Source organism: Paralichthys olivaceus, chromosome 3, assembly GCF_024713975.1.
Source record: "Paralichthys olivaceus isolate ysfri-2021 chromosome 3, ASM2471397v2, whole genome shotgun sequence".
Classification (NCBI taxonomy): domain Eukaryota; kingdom Metazoa; phylum Chordata; class Actinopteri; order Pleuronectiformes; family Paralichthyidae; genus Paralichthys; species Paralichthys olivaceus.
In genome coordinates this window covers 23,137,258-23,157,159 of record NC_091095.1, presented here as the reverse complement: position 1 = coordinate 23,157,159, position 19,902 = coordinate 23,137,258, and the positions used below count along the sequence as shown (strand labels likewise).

Here is a 19,902-nt window from a genome sequence, read left to right as displayed (position 1 = left end):
GTACAATTTGACAAAGTACACAAGAGAGCCGACGCTTTTCAAAAAATTTAATTCGACAAACTTCTGCATTAGGACCCCTACAGACTGGTGCCTTAGTCTGCATCCTCTTGTTCCTGAGCCCGGAGGAAGCTGGCCTTCTTCTGGGCGACGCGGTCTTTCCTCTGGGCCAGAGACAGCTTGGCACGGTTCCACCTAGGTCACAGAAAACGTGCACAGTTACCATTTGGGGTTTTATATTAAGTATCATTCCAGTTGGGTGTGAAACTGAGCTAGCTTCAAAGTTGTATTAACACCAGTCACAACAACCAAAATGAGCATTTATTCAGAATAGACCTTCAGAAATGACATTAACATATTGAGATTTTAATATCACCTCTTCTTCTTGATTTCTTTGGGGGGCTTCTTTTCATGGACAGGGTTGTCCCGAATGGTAGCATGAGCCTTTTTGTACATTTCCTCAATCTGAAAGATGAAAACCCCCAACAGTCAAATATTACTTCACATCTCATCTCTGTGCAATTTATTTTTTACAGCTGCATTAGATTTGTTGATTTTTTTATAGGTATAAACGTATGCAATGAATCACGACGCCCAAATAGGATGTGTGAGCACAGCAGGGGATCCCTGCTGGATTCCCAGAGAACCTGTGGGGTGTTAATGATGCTTCTAACAGACGGCAGACACATATATGAAGAAAAAGTGGTGACGTGTAGAAGACACCTAAGATGTCAAGAGATTTTGTGGTGATAAGAGCAGACACCAGTGTGTGTTCCTGCCTCTGTCTGCTCCTCTGCCTCTCGTCTGAATAATGAGGATTGTTGCTGTAGTGAACGCGTCTGTGCAGAGAAGCTCCCGCTGCATTGCACATGTGTGAAAGGCAAACTGGGGGGAAACTCCATAGCCAATTCTCTTGATTAAATGTCTGAAAAAGGCACCAACATAAATCTCATCTGAGAAAAATGTTGAAAGGCAAACACTGCCTTCAATTTTATTAATGAAGCAGATTACTGAAAGAATGATCAACAGATTTTTCAATTAAGTGACTAGCCAATAGGAGTCATGTCGGGTGTACGAGACAAGATCAGAACTGCATCTCTACACATCTGCATTTAAGAAACTAGCCTCATTCTGTATTACAATGCACTTATCGATAAACAGTTACTGTGGTTATAATGTTAATAACTTGAACGGGTGCCATGACCCAATTAACTCATTTATCCAAAAAATCTAACTGCCAATATTTCCCCTCTTTCCTGTATCAAAAGATACAATCAGCGTATCGTGGCCCTGGGATCTTTCTCCTGAGGAATCACTGCTGACCACTTTGATGGTCAAACTCTCTTGGCACATGAGGTACAATGTTAACTGGAGGCAAACGACTCGGACATGAGAAAACTCCAGGAGTCATGGCTGCTGCATGGATATTACACCAACCCTTTAAATGGCCGAGACTAAAAACACCAACACAAGAACACCATACATATTTGTATAATGCAACAGAGTGGAAAGGTTATTTAATAATGCATAAAGGGGACTTGCCGAATCAGGGGTGACTCCATTCTTGATGAAGCGAGAGAATTGCTTCTTGTAAGCATCCTCGTCTTCCTCCATCAAGTAGCTCATGTACTCTGACACGTTGATGCCCATGATGTGCTTGCGATGGACCTCAGCATTGAACTCCTTGCTCTCTGTATCATATCCAGGGAAGCGTTTGGTGCTGGAAGACAAACAAGTTGCAGATATGAGGTAAAGCTTATCTTGGTTCATTTAAAACATTAATATATTTCAACTCAAAGCAGAAACTCCTCAATTGGGTCACAACATTAGTATGTAAATGTACGCTGTCCAAACCGTGACTAGATTTGGTATTTGGAAAGGGTGTCATTCAGCTGCTGTTTTCACATTTCTTTCTCACAAATAAAATCTACAAAAATTATTTTAATCCACTAGGAACAAAATACAAGAGTAACCATTTGAGTGAGACTACCCTGACGAGTATGCAGCCCAATCTACTCTAGACCACATTTTACTGCTGGGTATAAAACCGCAGCTACTAAAAAACGTAACTGCTAAATGGATCAAACTAGTGTACAGTTCACAAAAGTACATCCATCAATACAACCGCATGAACTTATGACCACATTTCCTCATAGGGTTTACTCTAAAAGTCTTTTGTCACCACTGTGGATAAAACATCCGTGTATGCACACGTAGGTAATGGTACATGTGGAATATGCAAGCTTTACATATTTTTATTTTAATCAAGCTCATCGGCTAACTGACAGGACATCTAAAGAGCTGATAAATGTACAGCCCTTATACCTGATGAGACATTTTAATAATAGCTTGTATCATTCAAAAGTGACAAGCTTGACCGTCAGCCTCGTGTTAAAACTCTTCCAGTCTGAGAATGCAGTTGATGTAGTGTTTGTTACTTACTAAATCGTTCCTATTTGAAGACACATGATGCAAAGCTACTGAACTAGGAGTGTTTAACAGCGGTCAGTGCTCTCCACATTGATTTGATATTCATTCAGTTCAGACTTGTGTGCTGCATCTTTAGCCTTCACTGTATCAGGGTAGCTCTGCCTTGAGCCCTTGGCAGCATCAAGGTGCAGTACCCTGCAGGTCAACAAGACATTCTGCTCATCTGCTCTTTTCTAATCACTCACACTTAATGCTGATCTTCATAAAATCCTGCTGAATTCATAATTATGTTCCTGGATAAGCAGGGCATCACTTCTTCTGCAACAATTAAGTTGAAAAAAACTGACAACTACATTCTACAGGAAGTACTCTGCAGCGTGTCTGTCCGTCTGTCTCTCACACAAATTAATAACCACATGTATTAAGTTATTAATCGATGGAGTCAGATCATGAGTCCGGATCACTTCGGTCACTTAAACACTGATATGCCTGGCTGTGCGCATCTCATGTCTGGCAGATGAAGTACATGTGCACGGTGTTGATTAGAGTCTGTGTTTATTGTCAAAGTGTAAAGTGAGCGCAGGTCAGAGCAAGAGTGGAGGGAGGACACTCAGACAGGAGACTGACATGGTAAAAGACGACCAGACTATTATTGTGGTTCTGCCCTGATTTTAGAGGAAGCAGTGCTTATGATTATACAGCAACGGGACGTAGCTGAACAAATGAATGTAGCGGAAACTAATAATTGATTACATTCTGTCTCTTCATCAATAAAGAGTTGTCCACGTCTGCATCGCGGTGCTTCAAAAAAAAGAAATTCCGACCTCTTCTCAGGATTAGACGTCACATTTGACCATCCAAACGGGCCCTTTGTTGCTATGACCCATGTGTTTTTTGAAGAGGTATAAAGCTACTGATAAACACCTGCTTCTTCTATTTAAGGTGATTTCTTAAAGCCACATTAAGATATTTCATGCAAACCAGCAGGCTGACAAACTGAAACGTCCAGTATCAGACAGAGCGGCCTCGGCACATGCCTTTATGTACAGTCATCGCTCTCACAGATGAACAGAACAGATGGCCGAGTAGGTGGTTCTTCATATGCAGCTATATTCTTTTTACCACCAAAACAAATATAGCCACATGCATCCTAGACAAACCCAAATAGGATGTTCTTCCTGATTAGAGGCATCTGCAGTGTAAATTGATGGGGATGGCCCAGGCAACACAACCGAACCCCAATACAATTTCAAAATTGTGTCTGATCTGGGGTTAGGTATCCAGACTCTTAAATTCTAACATAACAGTATGACTTAAGATCGGCCTGTTCCGGTGTAATCGAAAACATGAAACTAATAAAAGAACGTTCCCATGAATGGGTCCTTTACAGAGAAAACATTCTCATAAAATGGGAAATTAAGGTGGTAGTGCTAATATGATGTCCTGAATAGAATCATACCATCATATGTTAATCATTTGATCTGTTATCCTATAGTGGCATGCCATGTTATTCATAAAAAAGATCTGAGGTAAGGCTGACAGTGTCAGAAATTGTTAAACGAGTCTGACACTTCAACATGTTGAAAGGGAAAAAAAAAAAATGAATTGACTGACTTTTGCATTAAAACATTATCACACATGGCCTGCTTTGAAGTCGAGGGTGGGTACAAGGTTACCTGTGTGGGATAGAAAGGCCTCCATCCACAGCCCCCTTCAGAGCACCGAACACCTTGTTGCCCGTGGTGGTTCTGGCAAGCCCAGCATCCAGGTAGCAGGTGAAAGCGCCTGGCTGACCATCAATGCTCTCCACGTTAAACTCGTCACCTGTCACCTCCACCTGGCCTTCATACACCTTATCCAAGCCAAATTTGTTCAGCAGCTGAGGACAGAAAAATTGGACATTCGGTTGACTAGCTTCTACAACCTTTACCTGACTACTTATCTTGAAAAGGTAAAAACAAAAAGGACATTCGCCATGAACTCTCAGAGTTAATACAAATAGAGCCAAAATTAAGCATACTCTGCGGGCCACCAGCAGTCCAGTGCAGTAGGCTGCGGCGTAGTTTGTCAGGCCCACGGACACCCCGTATTTTGGCAGCTCGTGTGAGTAGGCGGCACACACGATCATGTCACCCTCAATCTTGGCATAGGCAATCTGCAACACAATCACAAGGAGTCATGAGCTCACACATTTAGATCCGTGGACATGGACTAAACACTGATACTGATCTGCACAGGACAGTTTCTATTGATCATACTTATGCCTACGCTGAGGAGCTTCTTAATAGCAGGTATGACCTACTTACTACACCTAAATCAGAATGATGCATTCAAACATCCACATATGCTGGCAGATGTAGGAGAATCTCGGCTGATGTTCACCTGGCAGACGATGTCCCTGTTTGAGAAGCGAACAATCATCCGGTACTTGGGTGTGTTGTACTTGTTCTTATCTTGAACGACCAGGCGCTTGCGAGCAAAGAAGTCGGTCTTTCCCTCTGGAAGCAGAACACACACAGTCCAGTTACTGACAAACACAAAGACATGTAGCCTGGACGTTGAGAGGAAGCGGACTGTCCCAGGTTGTCTCACCTCTCCTCCTCCTGAATTTGACCTGGTACCTCTTGAAGTAGGCCTTGTTCTTCACCACTTTAACAAAACCCTGCAGGAGGACATAAAGACTTAAAGCAGGGACGACACAAGCAGGAGAACAAAACACGACTGCATGAGAAGCTGGCAGAGCTGCTGTGTTGAGGAGTTGAGCTGTCAGTGTCAAGAGTTCACGGTGGCTCAGGCTAACATGAGCTAGCTGCGCTATGGGAAGTGAGCAGCGGGAGTTAGTACCGCTGCTACACCGGAGTTGACGATGAGCGAGCGGGCTAAGGACCTGCTGAACAAAATGGTAATAGAGGGGAGGTGAAGCTAGGGACTCGATGGTGACACACCGGTGAAAACAACAACACCAAAACAGTCCACAGACAACAGGAAGCGGGGAGTTTGAGAGGGTGGCCATTAGGCCACGTTGAAAAGGACCCGGGCGAGTGTTAGCAGGACTGAATCTATCTTCATCTGAACACCAGCGACATGTTTTCAAACATCTGACCCGACACCGCACACTATGTGGGTCTGTGGCACACATGGAGGCGCATATTGGGACGAGGTACCAACCATTTTTGCAGTCTTTTCGTCTCCTTAGTAAGGAGCCCGGAGCCAAAGACTGGGGCTTGACTCCGCTGCACTGGAAAAAGGAAGAGCGGAGAGCGCATGCGCCGTAAGTACCGTGTGACAGGATGAGGCAATACCGCCCAGGATTCGTCACTCTGCCCCCTGCCGACCTGGAGCGGACATGCAGCACGATTCCTGACCAAATGCACGCCTGACCTCACCAGAGTGTGTCAGTGGGGTTATAGGTCCAGTGTGTAACATTTGGGTGAAAGAGATCTATTGGCAGAAGTTGAATATAAAAGAATTTTTTCATCTAAACTGTACAAATTGTTGTTTTCTTTACCCTTTATATTTAAATGCTTTATATTTACATCAGGAGCAGGTCCTCTCCAAGGAGGCCGCCATGTTTTTTTACAGTGGTCCATTCATGCCTCGTAGTCTAAGGAACTCAAAGGTAGACATTTCTTTTTCAGTTGTGAACAATAAGCCTTTTCATGGAAGACACATGTAACAGCAGGCAAAGCACATGTCTCAATGATAACACGAGGGATGGATGCTCCATTTAATTGCTTCAGTTTCAGGGTCCTGGTGTTGTGCATGCTGGCTCAGTGTCACATGGTCATGGCTTATGGGGACTGCAACATATATTCACACTAACACATTCTTCCAGCTTGTTATAAAGGTCTACAATACACATTCACAATGGTAGTTTTTTAGTTGTCATAGGAAACACACTGGTGGAGCTAATAATAATATGTGTCATGCAAGGATTTATATTTTTATGAGTGAGTACAAAATATGGCTGGCATTCAAATGGATCCAGTCACCTGTGTGTGTGCGTGTGTGTGCATGTGTGTGTGTGTGTGTGTGTGTGTGTGTGTGTGTGTGTGAAACAAACAACAGACTCTTGGTCCTTGAGGGAGTCCGAAAACTGACAGTGTGTCAGAAACATAGTCTCGATGTTGTTGCCAGGTCAAGGCTACAACGTCAGCTGCTTTTCAGATACTTCTAAGAACGGAGGAGTGTCTCACAATCAACAAAAGATATGCGTCACTGCTCCGATGTAAAACCTGAAGAGTAGGTTTCATGACCGTTCAGTATCTGATCCAAGGCAGTCACATTCTCCGTCACAGAATTTCAGCATGAGCTCCATTTTTACGGCTCTCGCTCAGAGAAAGTTAGCTGTGTATCTGTGGGGTTAAGCTGCCTCTTGTCAGTTTAGCTTCATTATAGATCATATTTTCTATTTATACAGGTTTAAGTTTAAGTTTTCATAAATGGATTTTTGGCATTTCCTGTTTCTAAAGTGAACACGAGGCACCTGAATTGAAGGAGCTGCGGTTATTTGTGAGAATATAGGGTTTGAATCTCCACTCCAACTGAAGCATTTTCTTTTTTTCTCAGCAATGAACTTCAGGTAAGACTTTCTGAGGATCAGATACTGATCCGATAAGCACCACACACAACAGGAAGTTCGAGACTCTTTTACTTGACCTAGCACTCATAATGCACTGGGCCTCTTTCTGTAGTGCCTTTGGAATAGCAAAACAATTTCCTTGCAAGGATCAATACAGATTTTTCTGTTACTGAGTCTGAAAACCAAGAAGCGCACATCGCAAACTCGTTATTTTGTTGTTTGACCTGTTGATGTGTCTGATAAACTGTCACAAAGTGAAATGATATCTATTCACATTCTTAGTGAAAGAATGAATGAGTGTGGCTGCAGTGTATGATGTCTCCCATGGTCTGTCCCCAATTTGGAGGGGGAAACCAAATGTTGAAGTAGAATAAAAGAATGGAATGAGTTAGTTACAAATTTGTAATTGAATTGAAATAACTATGAATAGGCTTATTGCTGTTATTATCTTAATTCATAATAATAATAATAATAATATCTTTATTTATATAGCACTTCTCATAACAAAGATACAAAGTGCTTCACAAATGAAAGATAACCCACAAGTAAAACAACAACATAGAAACAAACAAAGAAGGGTTTGTAAAAATGTACGAATATAAACATTTGTGAACCATGAACACCCATGGAAATAATACAAATATTAATAAAAACTTGAATTATGTAAATTTAGGGAATGCAGTAGGATAAAAGTATGTTTTGGACTTTGATTAAAGGAAGCTACTAATTCAGTCTGCTGTATTTCCTCAGGGCAGGCCAGAGCCTCTGGGCTCTTTTTTCAAAAGCTTATAATCAAAAGCTCTGTCCCCTCATCTTGAACAGTTAAAAAGCCCCAGAGGATCTCAAGGTGCGAGCAGGGTTGCATGGGGATAAAAGATCAGTGAGTCAGACCATTAAGTGCCTTGTTAAGTGTTAACTGTGTTTGAAAGCCTGGCATTTACTGAATCATATTAATCTGCTTTGATCATAGAAAGCTATTCTCTTCCAGATAATAGCATATCCAGAATCTTTTGCTGCTCCCAGTCGGCTGGTGCTCATCAAGGGAGTGCACCAACACACCTTTCTAAAAATGTAACGCATGAATTAGTAGAAATCAGAATCAGAATCAGAATCCTTTATTGTCAGTGTTTAACATTGTCACCAACATTCAACATTGAAAACTCTTGAAAATGTAGTGGAGTAGACATATATTTGTGTTTGTTGATATATGTGTAAAAGGGAAAAATACCCCAAAATCAATCGATCAATCAAATTGTATTTGTCTAGCCTATAATAACAATTCACAATTTGTGTCATAGGGATTAACAAGGTGTGACATCCTCTGCCCTTTAAAACCCCTCACAGGAAAAAAATGAATCAAAACTTAGGGATCCCTCTCCTAGAACTGCAAAAGATGTCACGAGTAACAAGTAACATTCATGACAGAATAAAGTGTCTACTATAAATGGAGAGGTGTATCAATGCACTTATGTATGTAGATGTACTTATTGATGTATATTTTTATTCAAGAGAAAGTGTCTGATAGAGATGAAGGAAGCAGCAATGATATTTGTAATGATCGAGGTATAACCTATAGGTTTACTTCAGGGAATTGTAGATACATGAAAAAGTTAATGCACATATTGTATGAACAATTGTCACCTGTTTTAGTTCCAGTCAGACAACATATAGTAGATACTGTGTTATGAGTCTTATGGAGGTGCTCTAACCAAATGAAATGCCTGTGATAGGATATGGTGACATGACCCCATGATAACCTCAATAACTTTAATAGGTGCAGTGTGTAAGATTTAGGTGAAAGGGATCTATTGGCAGAAATTGAATATGAAATAATCCTAGTGATGTTTTCACTAGTGTGTTTCATCTAAATTGTACAAATTGTTTTTTTTCTCTACCCTAGAATGAGCCCTTTATATTTAAGTACTTTATATTTACATCAGGAGGGGGTTCATGTTTTTTACATTAGTCCAGACTGGACAAACTAAACACCTTTTCAGTTGTTATGACAACTGTATACCACAGGTTCTCTCTCATGTTTGGAAGGGGAGGGTGAGGTGAGGAGTATTCAGCTGCAATATGCAACTTCACCACTAGATGTCACTTAAAGGGATGTTTCCCCCGAAAAATTAAAATTCAGTCATTATCTACTCACCACTATTCCGATGGAGGGGTGGGTGAAGTGTTTGAGTCCAAAAAACACACACTTCGAGTTTCAGGGGTAAACAGAGTTGCACCCAAATCCAATACAATAAAAACAGCAGAAAAAATATAACATAATTAGAATTTCCCTACAGGGATTAATGAAGTATTTCTGATTCTGATTCTGATAACATGCCTCCATACTGCTGGTGTGGCGTCATTTTTTTAGCCTATAAGTTTGCTATGATGCTGGCGGAAGTAGCGATGCTACCGCGCAGCCTGCGTTTTCCCTTGGGTGAGAGCGTGTGTGCGGCGTGTGTGTGCGTACGTGAATGCGGCTCCAGCGGAGGATATCAGAGGACTTTGATGCTAAAAAAACAGAGTAAATGACGCCGTTTCTGGTGGAATTTGAATGTTGGGGCCTACAGACACTTGGATGACATGACAGGAGCAGTACGGAGGCATAGTAGATAATGAGTGCATTTTCATTTTTGGGTGAACAATCCCTTTAAAGGTCCAGTGTGTAAGATTTAGGTGAAAGGGATCTATTGTCAGATATTTAATGTGGAATAATTCTCATGATGTTTTCACTAGTTCATTTCATCTAAATTGTATGAATTGTAGTTTTCTTTACCCTAGAAAGACCCTTTATATTTAAATACTTTATATTTACATGGAGGGGGTCCTCTCTATGGAGGCCGCCATGTTTTTTTACATTAGTCCAGACTGGACAAACTAAACACCTTTTGAGTGAACTAAAGTCTTCCACAGGTTATTTTTCATGTTTGGGAGGAGAGGGTGAGGTGATGGGGTGTTCAGCTGCAACATGCAACTTCAACACTAGATATCACGAAATTCGACACACTGACCCTTCAATTCGACACTGACCCTTTCAGGACAATGTGCTCTGGGTGACTGGAGAAGTGATGTAGCTGCAGTTGCGCAACACGAACACCTGGTGACAGTGTTGCTCCAGGCTGGATTCGGGATGCGCACGCGCAGAGCGATGTAAACAGTCGGGAGGCCGCTGTGTCTCCAGACATCTGTGTACACGTATCACGGCTGCATGGGCTGGACCGGAGCTCAATGGGAACAGGCTAACTTAACTCTGGCTAGCGTTCACACTGGAACACTAGCTAGGCTATCCGGGCTAACACGGCTAATGTACTCGGCTGAAGTGTTTGCCGGCCGATGTCCTGGTGATAACAGCGGGACCGTACTTCGGTGCGTGGGAAGCGGCTCCGTTCTCCGCGTCTGGAAAGCAACTCTTCAAGGTAAACGATGTTCTCGGTGGTTGTTTTGTTTCGGGCTCTGGCTAATTACTGGTAGGAACACTTAACTCATAAAACCACCCCTGGTTGTCAGTGTGGTCTAAAGCACGGTGTGACATTACGTCTCACTAAAAGGAGGCTGCCATTACTTCACTCCTTTATATGATTATTGGCCAAATGAGCTGAACTCGCAGCTCGTCCGTGGTGGCACTTGTGTTTAATGTTTGCTGTTGTACTCTTTAAGTGAGGACACCGGCTATTGCCTGGAACAAAACCCCAGATACTAAAAGGGTTAGACGTGTCTCGTGCTCGCTGATGTCATCTAAAGACGTTAAATATACCAAAGTGTGGCCTCGTCGACGTGAGGTGTTTCTGGAAGAAATCCTCTGCAGACTGTTGCATTTGATGCTGGATCTCGTTTTCAGCGAGCCTTATAAGGAAGAGGGACTTGTGCTCCTCCTGTTCATCCCCTGCAAACCAAAATGTCAGTGATGGTGTGTAGCCAGAGCAGATGGGCTGAAGTGCTCAGCCACATCTCTTCACTTAAACCGAAGTGACCTCCAGGGTTCATCAGCAGTGAACTGTGGACACATACAGAGATATGCCTATGCAGACATGACTCCAGTGGTGAATGCATGTGACCATTGGGCCTATGTTGCTGTGGAAGTATGTTGTCCTGTACTTCACCTCATCTGGAGACAGTAAACTGGGAAAATGAGATGTCGGGTGTTAACGGGCAGAGATAAAAGTACCCAACACTCACCACCACGTTTTTCTTTTTGAAAGATGTAGAAACAAAGATAGCCAACTTATAAGTATTCAAATTAAACAGTGATGTGATTGTCTCTCAACCTTTGAATTCATAAAAACTGTTCTATATTATATTAGAACGGGTATATGTACTCTCACCAAAACAAAACAGTTTTGTAAATTACTAGTACCTGTCAAAGTATTAATTTATTATCAGACTGACTGCCCTTAGTATTACTACACCTTCGTCAAGAAATGTCTCTAATTAAACCTGGATGATTTCTGCTAATTGAAGTTAGTGACAGTGCCTCAGTTGGAAAATCAGTTTCCTGGTGATCATGGACAAATGCTTCTGTATTTAAAACTGAACAGCTTGTAGAGCGGGGTCCAAAAATGTGAGACCACTTCCCCACTGTGTGTGGGACTTAAGATGGCCATGTCAGAGGATTCACTTGTCTGTACTTGTTGAAGTTATGTCACAGAGCTTCACAAGCGTTGACTTGAGACTTAAACTCCTAAAGGCTTTACAGTATAGTGGTGTCAGAACTCATGTATTTGCTGTGCATGAGTGAAATTAATAGTAAAAACGACTATGCTTTTCTTTCTCAGTAATCATATTACCAACCACCCCTAATATTAAAAGAGTCACAGTCACACATCACTGAATCATCAGATCAAAATGAATGTGAAGGCAGTATTTATAGGCAAGAATCTTGGAGTTGTTGGTGCAAGACCACACTCACGCACCTAATGCTTAGTGCCATATTTGGTTTTGTCACTATCAGTCCCAGTAGTTACAGTTATCACTCCTACAGAAACAACAGATTCAAGTGTTTCTATGATTAATTGGCACTAGGCTGATGCCAGTCAATTCAATTTACTACATGACTACAAATCTACGTAAAACAGTAGCCAGTATTCGTAGTTCTCATGTGGCTGCATAGTGTAGACTAGCCTTCAGCCAAACCATTGAAATGCTGATTGTACACGGGGAAACTCTGAGCTTCCCTCTGTGCATAAAGTGAAAGGCCATTCTACATCAGTGCGAGTGTGTTATTGTAAGTCAGGGCCGTGTTTTAATACCCTCACACAGCTCATGGCCTGTGTGTTTCCCTCAAGATGGCCATGCTCTCTCCTGCTGGGCCAGACAAGTTTGTTCTGATTCACTGACTAGAAACAGCACATAAAAGATGAGTAAAATGGAGAAAGGCCAGATAAGTTTGTCTTAATTTTCATTTTGGACGACAACCTTTAAAGTATTAATAGATGGAAACTTGTAGTTTTTATATGTGTCACAGCTCAATAGTTTGTTAAAAAAAAATTTTTCCTGCTCCGTTCTACAGAATTCTGGGTGTTTTGCATTTAGAATTATCGGAAAGGAAATGTGTCTTTGTTTTGTCTTTGGTCTTTTTCAATTCTGCACAGAGGCTTTCTTCCTTCTGTGGATTTCATTAGCAATGCACACTGCTTCTCAGGGCCCCCTTGGAGTCCTTAGTCAGAATAATCTCTGTAGGATTTATAAGGAAGTCTTGCTTCAGTCTGCCTTGAGGCCACCTGGACGTTTGCTTTTCTTGAAGTATGGCTGTCCCCTGTCCTGACTGAGTCGATCAATGTTTTCATCTTCTCATATTTTGCAACCTGAGCTAGGTTCCCAGGTCGTTTTTCAGCTGACTAAAAAAAATCAATAGTCACATTACTATAACATTTGTAGCTTTCAAAAATAAGATGATCAACTAATAAGATTAACAATTAATGAGGTTTAATCATCACAAACATGGCAGGACACAGGCCTGAATTAATTTGGGTCCACGTGGTTCTTTAGTCTCCATTTTTCTTTTTCTCTCTCTCTCTCTCCAGTTAGTTCTGCATGGTGTCCCACACTGGGAAACTGTCTTTGATGAAACCTCATGCCCTTACATTCTCCTCTTTGCTTTCCAAAGTAAAGAGTACAGACACAAAGCTAGCCTGACTCACTGGTGCACAAAGAGTTGGTGAAAAGTTTAATCTGGCAGTGCGACTTTTCAGCATCAACAGTTTTTGTATTTTGTATTAGTGAATAATATCTTTTTCAAATGTCATATTATGGGCTTTCATTGTAGTAATCAATAGTAGTAATGCGGTTGTGAGGAAAATTAAATCTTTATTTCCTCTGCTGTTTGGATGTATTAGTCACTTATTTGAGATATACACAAATTTAATGGATTTATTAATTGAACTGTTACATTGCTGGCTGTCTGGGTGTAAAATGTGCTGACTAACACCTGACTGAGTAAGAGTTTATGTTGCCCACAGCCTTCTACAAGGTGCACTCAGAATAAGTGCTGGTGTGGATCCTGTTATTTGTGTTAATGACAGACTGTGTAGGTAAACGTAACTGCCTTCACTGCCTTTTCTTTTTCTGAATTGTTGTTCTGTTTTACAAGAAATCAAGTGATTTGAAGTGAATTGTTGAAATTTGATACGTTTGCAAACATTTTTGTATTTTTATAAAAATATAAAAATATACTTCTTTGGCTTTTTGTTCCATTTAAAATGTTTTTGCTGAAAGTTGTATTTTGCCTTGCATTGTGGCATCATCCATCCTAATGCAGTCACTCTCTTGGGTCTATAGGTTGTGAATCTGTACGTTTAGTGCTTATATTGTGGATGAAGGGCAGTAAAAAAAACACACAAAAAAACACCTTGACAGGAACAGGGTGTTGTTAGGAAAACACTAAAGGTTTTGCATTCAAACTTCCTGTTTCTCTCCATTTTACAGGCAATCCCCACAATCATACAGTGTGTATTGTAAGATACCATATAGCTTGTATGATATAAAAATGAGAACATATTTGTTTTTAATGTTTCTCTGCAGTACATTTTTAAATTTTGTATTCCAAACTCATAATAGAATAGATAAATATACTCTGTTATAGTGAAGTTTGTACTGTTAGGAATTCATACACACATTTGTGTGGCTCAATTAAATAAATATAAAGTTTATTCGGGTATTTTAGACAAGAAAGAAAAACAACAACAGAACATATCACAATTCAACATTTTATGTCCAAAAAAAGTATAAGTGAACTTATCAAGTCCATCTCTTCATTATTGAAAATGAAACATGTCTATCAAAATTCCCCATCAAACAAAAAATGCTTTTCTGAAGTTTTGGGTTAAGGGGGGTTGAAGTTGAAGAAGTTAAATTTAAATTCACACACACACAAAACTGCAAGCACTCGTCTCTGATTTTGGATTTTTACAGATCCAGCATTTGCTTTTAAGCACAAGTGTCTATTAACTTCAGATTACTTCATAGTGATTGTTATGTGTTTGGTAACTGCACAGTCACTTGGCGTGTCTGTCTGCACACAGCAGGGTAAAATAAGCCTAGCTAGCATATTTACAGTCTGTTCTTTACTACACATTCCTGTCACCACATTTACTAACGTCTTGTCCTCCCCCTCCTTTTTGTTCTTTTCTGCTTCTCCCTGTTTTTGTCTTCAGCCCTCTGTAGTCTTGCAATACACAGAAAAATTACTCATCAATTTTTTTATACAAAGTAAGATAGGTTTCCTGTTGCTCTATCCAGACATCCTGCTGCATGGCATGAAACCAAAGGCAAGACTATTTAAAAAAATCCCCCCTCAGGTGTAAGGTGAATTTCTTTTTGCTGAGTATAAAACTGTACTTCCTGTTGCACACTGATTTCTGCAGGAGACTTAAAGGTACAGTCAGAGATTTTTGTGATATGTAGTGTCGAAATTGCATGTTGCAGCTGAACACTCCTCATCTCACCCTCCTCTTCCAAACATGAAAAAGAACCTGTGGAAACCTTTAGTTGTCATAAAAACTCAAAAGGTGTTTAGTTTGTCCAGTCTGGACTAATGTAAAAAACATGGCGGCCTCCATAGAGAGTAAATATAAAGTATTTAAATATAAAGGGCCTTTTCTGGGGTAAAGAAAACTACAATTCATACAATTTAGATGAAATAAACTGTGAAAACATCATGAGGATTATGCTACATTAAATTTCTGCGAGTAGATCCAGTTCACCTAAATCTTACACACCGGAACTTTAAAGAAGGACAAAAGGGCTGATCCTTTGTGGAGCACTTTTACCACTCCTGACTGTACGATCAGCATATGACCACAGGGCAGTGTGACTAGAAACAGGTTTGAAGGTTCAGAACAGTCGTTTACATTCACAAACATGCTGTTAATGTTTAAAGCTGCTAGATTTGTTTTACATACATGATTCAGAGGAAATATGTTGGCATCGTAAAGCCAATGAGTTTGGACTTTTTGGAAAAACAGGTAGGAACACATGGAGGTTTTTTTCTGAGAGATGTGCAATATGTGGGTAGTTTCTACTTTATAGAAAGAAAATATTCATCAATATTATGCAACAGGTACTTAATCATTGTACATTGGCAACTCCAGAGCACAGAGTATCCTTCTCTGTTTTCATGCTCAGCAGTAGTCTGTGAAATATAAAACCTTGAACCTTGTGCGTGTCAGTATCAGAATGCACTGAGGCTCATTATGGTGCCTGTTGTACAGAAGGAACTGTTCCTCAATAGAATTTAAATATTACAAGTGATATGACAAATAGCACTGGGCCGGGCACGTTAAATTAAGTGAATTGTCAGAATATCAGTTACCAACAGTCATTGAGTTCTTACTCAGCTTTTACTGGAAAATAATAATTTTAAGTATTGATCACGGTATCAGACAATATACAAACTGCTGGAGCTGTGTAGATAATGATGACGTGTTGGTTTATTATGATGTTCAATAGCTGCTAGATGAAAAATGGTGAAACTTTTTCTCACAGTTCTGACAGGCATTCTTCAATGAATAATTTAAATTTAAACAATGCAAGCTTCACATCATTGGCCGGGAGGGAGAGGAGTAAATGATGTCGAATAATGACACTTTTGGGTTAGACCAGCACAGATCTCATTGAAATTTGGTCATGTGAAAATACCTGTGAAACCCAACTTTTATGAGTCTGGTATCACAATTAAGGCAGATATGAGCAAATTAAGTTAGGAATGACTCAAAGTTGCATCAATTGTTATGTTGTGGTTGTATATGATAGCAACTGGTGGCTGGGTGACCTGAAGAGACTTTGAACAGCCATGTCTGGACGATTAAGATTGAACTTTCGGCATTTTCCTCATGAACAGAACCGGCACCTGCTGTAAACCAGTTCGTACTGAGTCAGGCCTGTTTAATTGTAACTATAACGTTACTTTTAATCCTTTCCTGTGTAATGAATTAAAAATAAACATTTCCATCATACACATTCATACCTCCTCATCCCTGATTTACTGGTGATGGACCTAAGTGGAACCTGTGACAGTAAAAACATACACCATTGTTAAGAAAAGACAGTACAACTTCTTCAAAGACTCTGAAGGAGCAGGAATTAAGAATGCTTCTTAGAGGTTATTACCACCTCAACATACAAAAGTTTTTTTTTGCAATTAATTAACATTAGCTTGAAAATGTTGATACTACCCATGTTTTATTTCTCACACATTTATATATATATACACAAGATATATCCAGGCAAATGTACAGTCCCCACAAATAGTTCAAACTTGGTCAGCTCATGTCTCACTCAATTTGGATCCGAGACACATGAAATTTTGTTTCCATAGGTTTCTCATGAGACTAAATCATATTATTAAGATCTGGGACAGTGAGGTGTGATATATAGTATCATTCATGAAAGTCTGTGTCTTTTGAAGAGAGATGGGAATATTTATTTTGGTTTCATTATGGGGATGTTGTTACCGAGTTAATAGTTCTTTTTTATCCTCTGCAGGTGGCGACAGACAAGGTTGCTGGTAAGCTGAGTTCTACTCTCTCATGGGTGAAGAACTCGGTGTCCCACACGGTCAGTCAGATGGCTAGCCAGGTGGCCACACCCACGTCCCTGCCAACCACTGCTACATCCTCCTCAACATCTCTGTCCTCGCCTGCCCTGTCCCCGTTGTCGCCAGTGCAGCTCAGTCCTGACGATGAGGAACTGCTCGCCAAGCTGGAGGAGCAGAACAGGTAAGCAGCCTGTGTCCTAAGCTGCTCCTGGCTGTCAACTTAACAGTGTTGGTGATAAGTGAGGGTGGAAGAGGACAGAGGGCAGGTTTGTGTACTGTAGTTCCTCGCAGATAGCCTGTTATCAACAGTACACACATCGTCGCCACTGTAACTATCTGCCACAACAATATTATAACAGTTCAAACCTCATTTACAATATATGTAGTCATCATAAACTAGTTGTTGAAAACTCACGTAGTTGATGGAGCAGAACATGGATGTTTGACCCTTTTAAAATTGGCCCTTAGTTGTCCAGAGGGAAGAAGGTCAGACTGTTCAGCAGGTGGGATGGATATTCACCCTCATGCTTTTAAATGTGAAACAGTTTAAGATAAAACAGCACACTCATGATTTGCAGCTCTTGTTAGCACCAGACAGATGATGCCTGTGGGTCATTAGCTTCCTACACACTCCAAACAAGTTAAACTTCCCTCAACAGTTAAAGCTTTGGTGACATGTTGTTCAGGCCAAAGGGATGATTTAATGGGTTACCAGTTGATGTTTGTTAATGATTTTATCGATACTCCTAAAAATGATAGACATACTAATACAATTCACAATGTTTGCATATATCAGTTTGCTACATTTATATTTAAATTCTCAAGTTAGCATTTGAAGTTTATCTAATGATTAATTATTTTGTCCTTGCCTTGTTTGCGCTACACAGCTGCACTACTTACTACACACACACACATACAAACAAACAGACAATAGGCAACAATAATTGGAAAGATATTGTACCTGTATAATTTGTTTGGTTTCTGTGTTTTCAGTATTCGGCTGTTTGACAAAGAATTTTGCTCTATGAGGAGGTGACCGCTTTATGTCATTGCTTTCTTCCCTCTCTTCCAAAAGTTGATCAGTTTGAACTTTATATACAAGTTATTGGTTTGTTTTCAGTTAAGGGTATTTTGCCTTGCAGGGACAAGAAGAAGTTCAGTTTGTATCAACTCTGGTCGATGTTTTTTAAAATGTACTTGTGTGTAAATGATTGTTTGCACTGCTGTAGCCCTGTTTTGGACTGACTCATCCAACGGCCTAACAGTAATGGGTGCTTTCTTTTAAATAATGGTCCACTCTTAGTACTACATTTGAAATTTTGAGCAGGTTCCTCATCAAAATTGATCGAATACTCTGTAAACTTACTTCAAGTAAGAGTCTGTTGTAGTTTGGGTGGGCTGTCCATTCACGTCACATCAGATTGAAGTACTGTTAGAGGATGACGCAGCTCCCCTCTCTTGCCAACTTTGCGAATTCTTCCCCTGTTGTGACTCTCACCCATGGCTAGTGCTCAGTGTTTCCAGCATCAGCATGCAATTCAGAGTTTAGGATTGTGTCAGTCAAAGCCAGTAGAGAAGACAGCAAAGTTTTGTTGAATGCAGAGGTTGGTGATTCATTTGGTATGGCCACAACAGCCAGTGTCGCGGTATGCCAACTGACACCTGGTGTTATTTATTTATTTATTTTCCCATCAGAAGCAGGGTTGGGTATCATTTAAATTTTATTCCGATTCTGCTTTTCAATTCCGGTTCTTATCGATTCCCCGTTTCTATTACCCAACTGTGTAAATTAGTAGTAACTGAGATAGAGGCAATAATTAAGCTTTTTGAAATTACTGGCGTTTAAATTAACCAAACAACACATAGTCCTATTTGTTGCTAGTTAGCAGAAGAAAATTCTGCTCTAGGACGCTGTTTGCTGAGCGTGTTTGTGTGTTTGGTGAGGCCTTTGTACCCTACAGATCAGATAAAGGGAAAAGCATAGTATCGTCACACAGATTAGGAGGTCCTACACTGACTGCTTCAATCTGAAAATCAGACAAGCCACTGCTCCAGAATTCCTTAAAACCGGAGACATGCAGAGTACATCATGAGTTTATCTTGGTAAGCTTTATTGTATTTCATGTTTCTGTAGTAAACAGCAAATGGAAGTCATGATGTTAAAGCAGCCACACTCTTGGAAGAGAGCAGTGCTTCTAATAGTTTGGCTTCTTTGTTGTAGCTCAAATTTGTTTAAAATTTCCTTTTAATCTTTGCCAATATTCCTTCACCTAAGCTAATTTCTTCAGTTTTTTGCATTTTGTTTTAATCCACAAGCTTCAGACTTGTGTTTGACTACTGGTGAATTATTAGCTGAGCAGTAAGTATGCTCAGGTTCATTTGTAGAACAGGCTGGTACTGTAGTGAGTTTAACCTTATATAAAAGACAAATAAACTGCTTGAAAAAACAGTAATTGCTGCTAAAATATCCCTAGAAGTTTCTGTTCCTTTTTATTCACGTTTTTTCATGTCAGACTTGAACACAACTACAGAAGCTCTCTGCAGGCTACTCTCTCTGGCCTTCCATTTTACTCCCTCCCACACAACCCAAATTTGGCTGTAACCCTAGTCATTCTTGGAGCATGCTCGGTGATGTCATAGGCTCCAGTGGAGAGGCCCCAGCCTTTTTCCGAGATCAGGTGTCTGAGCCTTTGTTTGCATCTGTCATGAACTCCTCTCTACTGCACAGGTTGGGAGTTGCTGCTTGGTTTGTCTGTACACTGATCCCTGTTCAGGTCATTCTGTCAGCAACCCAAGTGACAAACTGTTAAGAGTGATACCTGCTGAAGAACACATTGTTCACGCTTTTCATCCACTTCAGATGCTG

General features: G+C 40.5%; 2 protein-coding genes across 8 annotated transcripts in view; one reads left to right on the top strand and one right to left on the bottom strand.

Annotated features, from left to right (window-relative positions):
* Positions 1 to 32: 32 nt before the first annotated feature.
* LOC109625449 (large ribosomal subunit protein uL18) lies at positions 33 to 5,744 on the bottom strand. Its single transcript, XM_020080665.2, has 8 exons — positions 5,596 to 5,744; positions 5,020 to 5,089; positions 4,810 to 4,925; positions 4,448 to 4,582; positions 4,104 to 4,306; positions 1,540 to 1,717; positions 374 to 462; positions 33 to 192 (listed from the first exon to the last, which is right to left on the bottom strand). The coding sequence occupies exons 1-8, from the start codon at positions 5,596 to 5,598 to the stop codon at positions 93 to 95; spliced, it is 894 nt and encodes a 297-aa protein (XP_019936224.1). The 5' UTR covers positions 5,599 to 5,744; the 3' UTR covers positions 33 to 92.
* A 972-nt stretch (positions 5,745 to 6,716) lies between these two features.
* evi5b (ecotropic viral integration site 5b) overlaps positions 6,717 to 19,902 on the top strand; it is a 35,569-nt gene continuing 22,383 nt past the window's right edge. For 4 of the 7 annotated variants that reach the window (XM_020080655.2, XM_069522533.1, XM_020080653.2 and 1 more), the window contains exons 1-2: positions 10,171 to 10,422; positions 16,985 to 17,217. In XM_020080655.2, the coding sequence (XP_019936214.1) occupies positions 17,066 to 17,217 (152 nt within the window). In that variant the 5' untranslated portion in view covers positions 10,171 to 10,422; positions 16,985 to 17,065. Of the gene's footprint in view, positions 7,010 to 10,170; positions 10,423 to 16,984; positions 17,218 to 18,998; positions 19,140 to 19,902 lie in introns of those variants that run through there. The other 3 variants (XM_069522532.1, XM_069522535.1, XM_020080654.2) reach the window with 3 other exon arrangements.

Coding starts and splice junctions, on each gene's coding strand:
- LOC109625449 (XM_020080665.2), bottom strand. Junction 4,926..5,019: donor CAAATTCAGGAGGAGGAGAG/GTGAGACAACCT, acceptor TTCTGCTTCCAG/AGGGAAAGACCGACTTCTTT. Junction 1,718..4,103: donor GGCCTTTCTATCCCACACAG/GTAACCTTGTAC, acceptor TTTGTCTTCCAG/CACCAAACGCTTCCCTGGAT.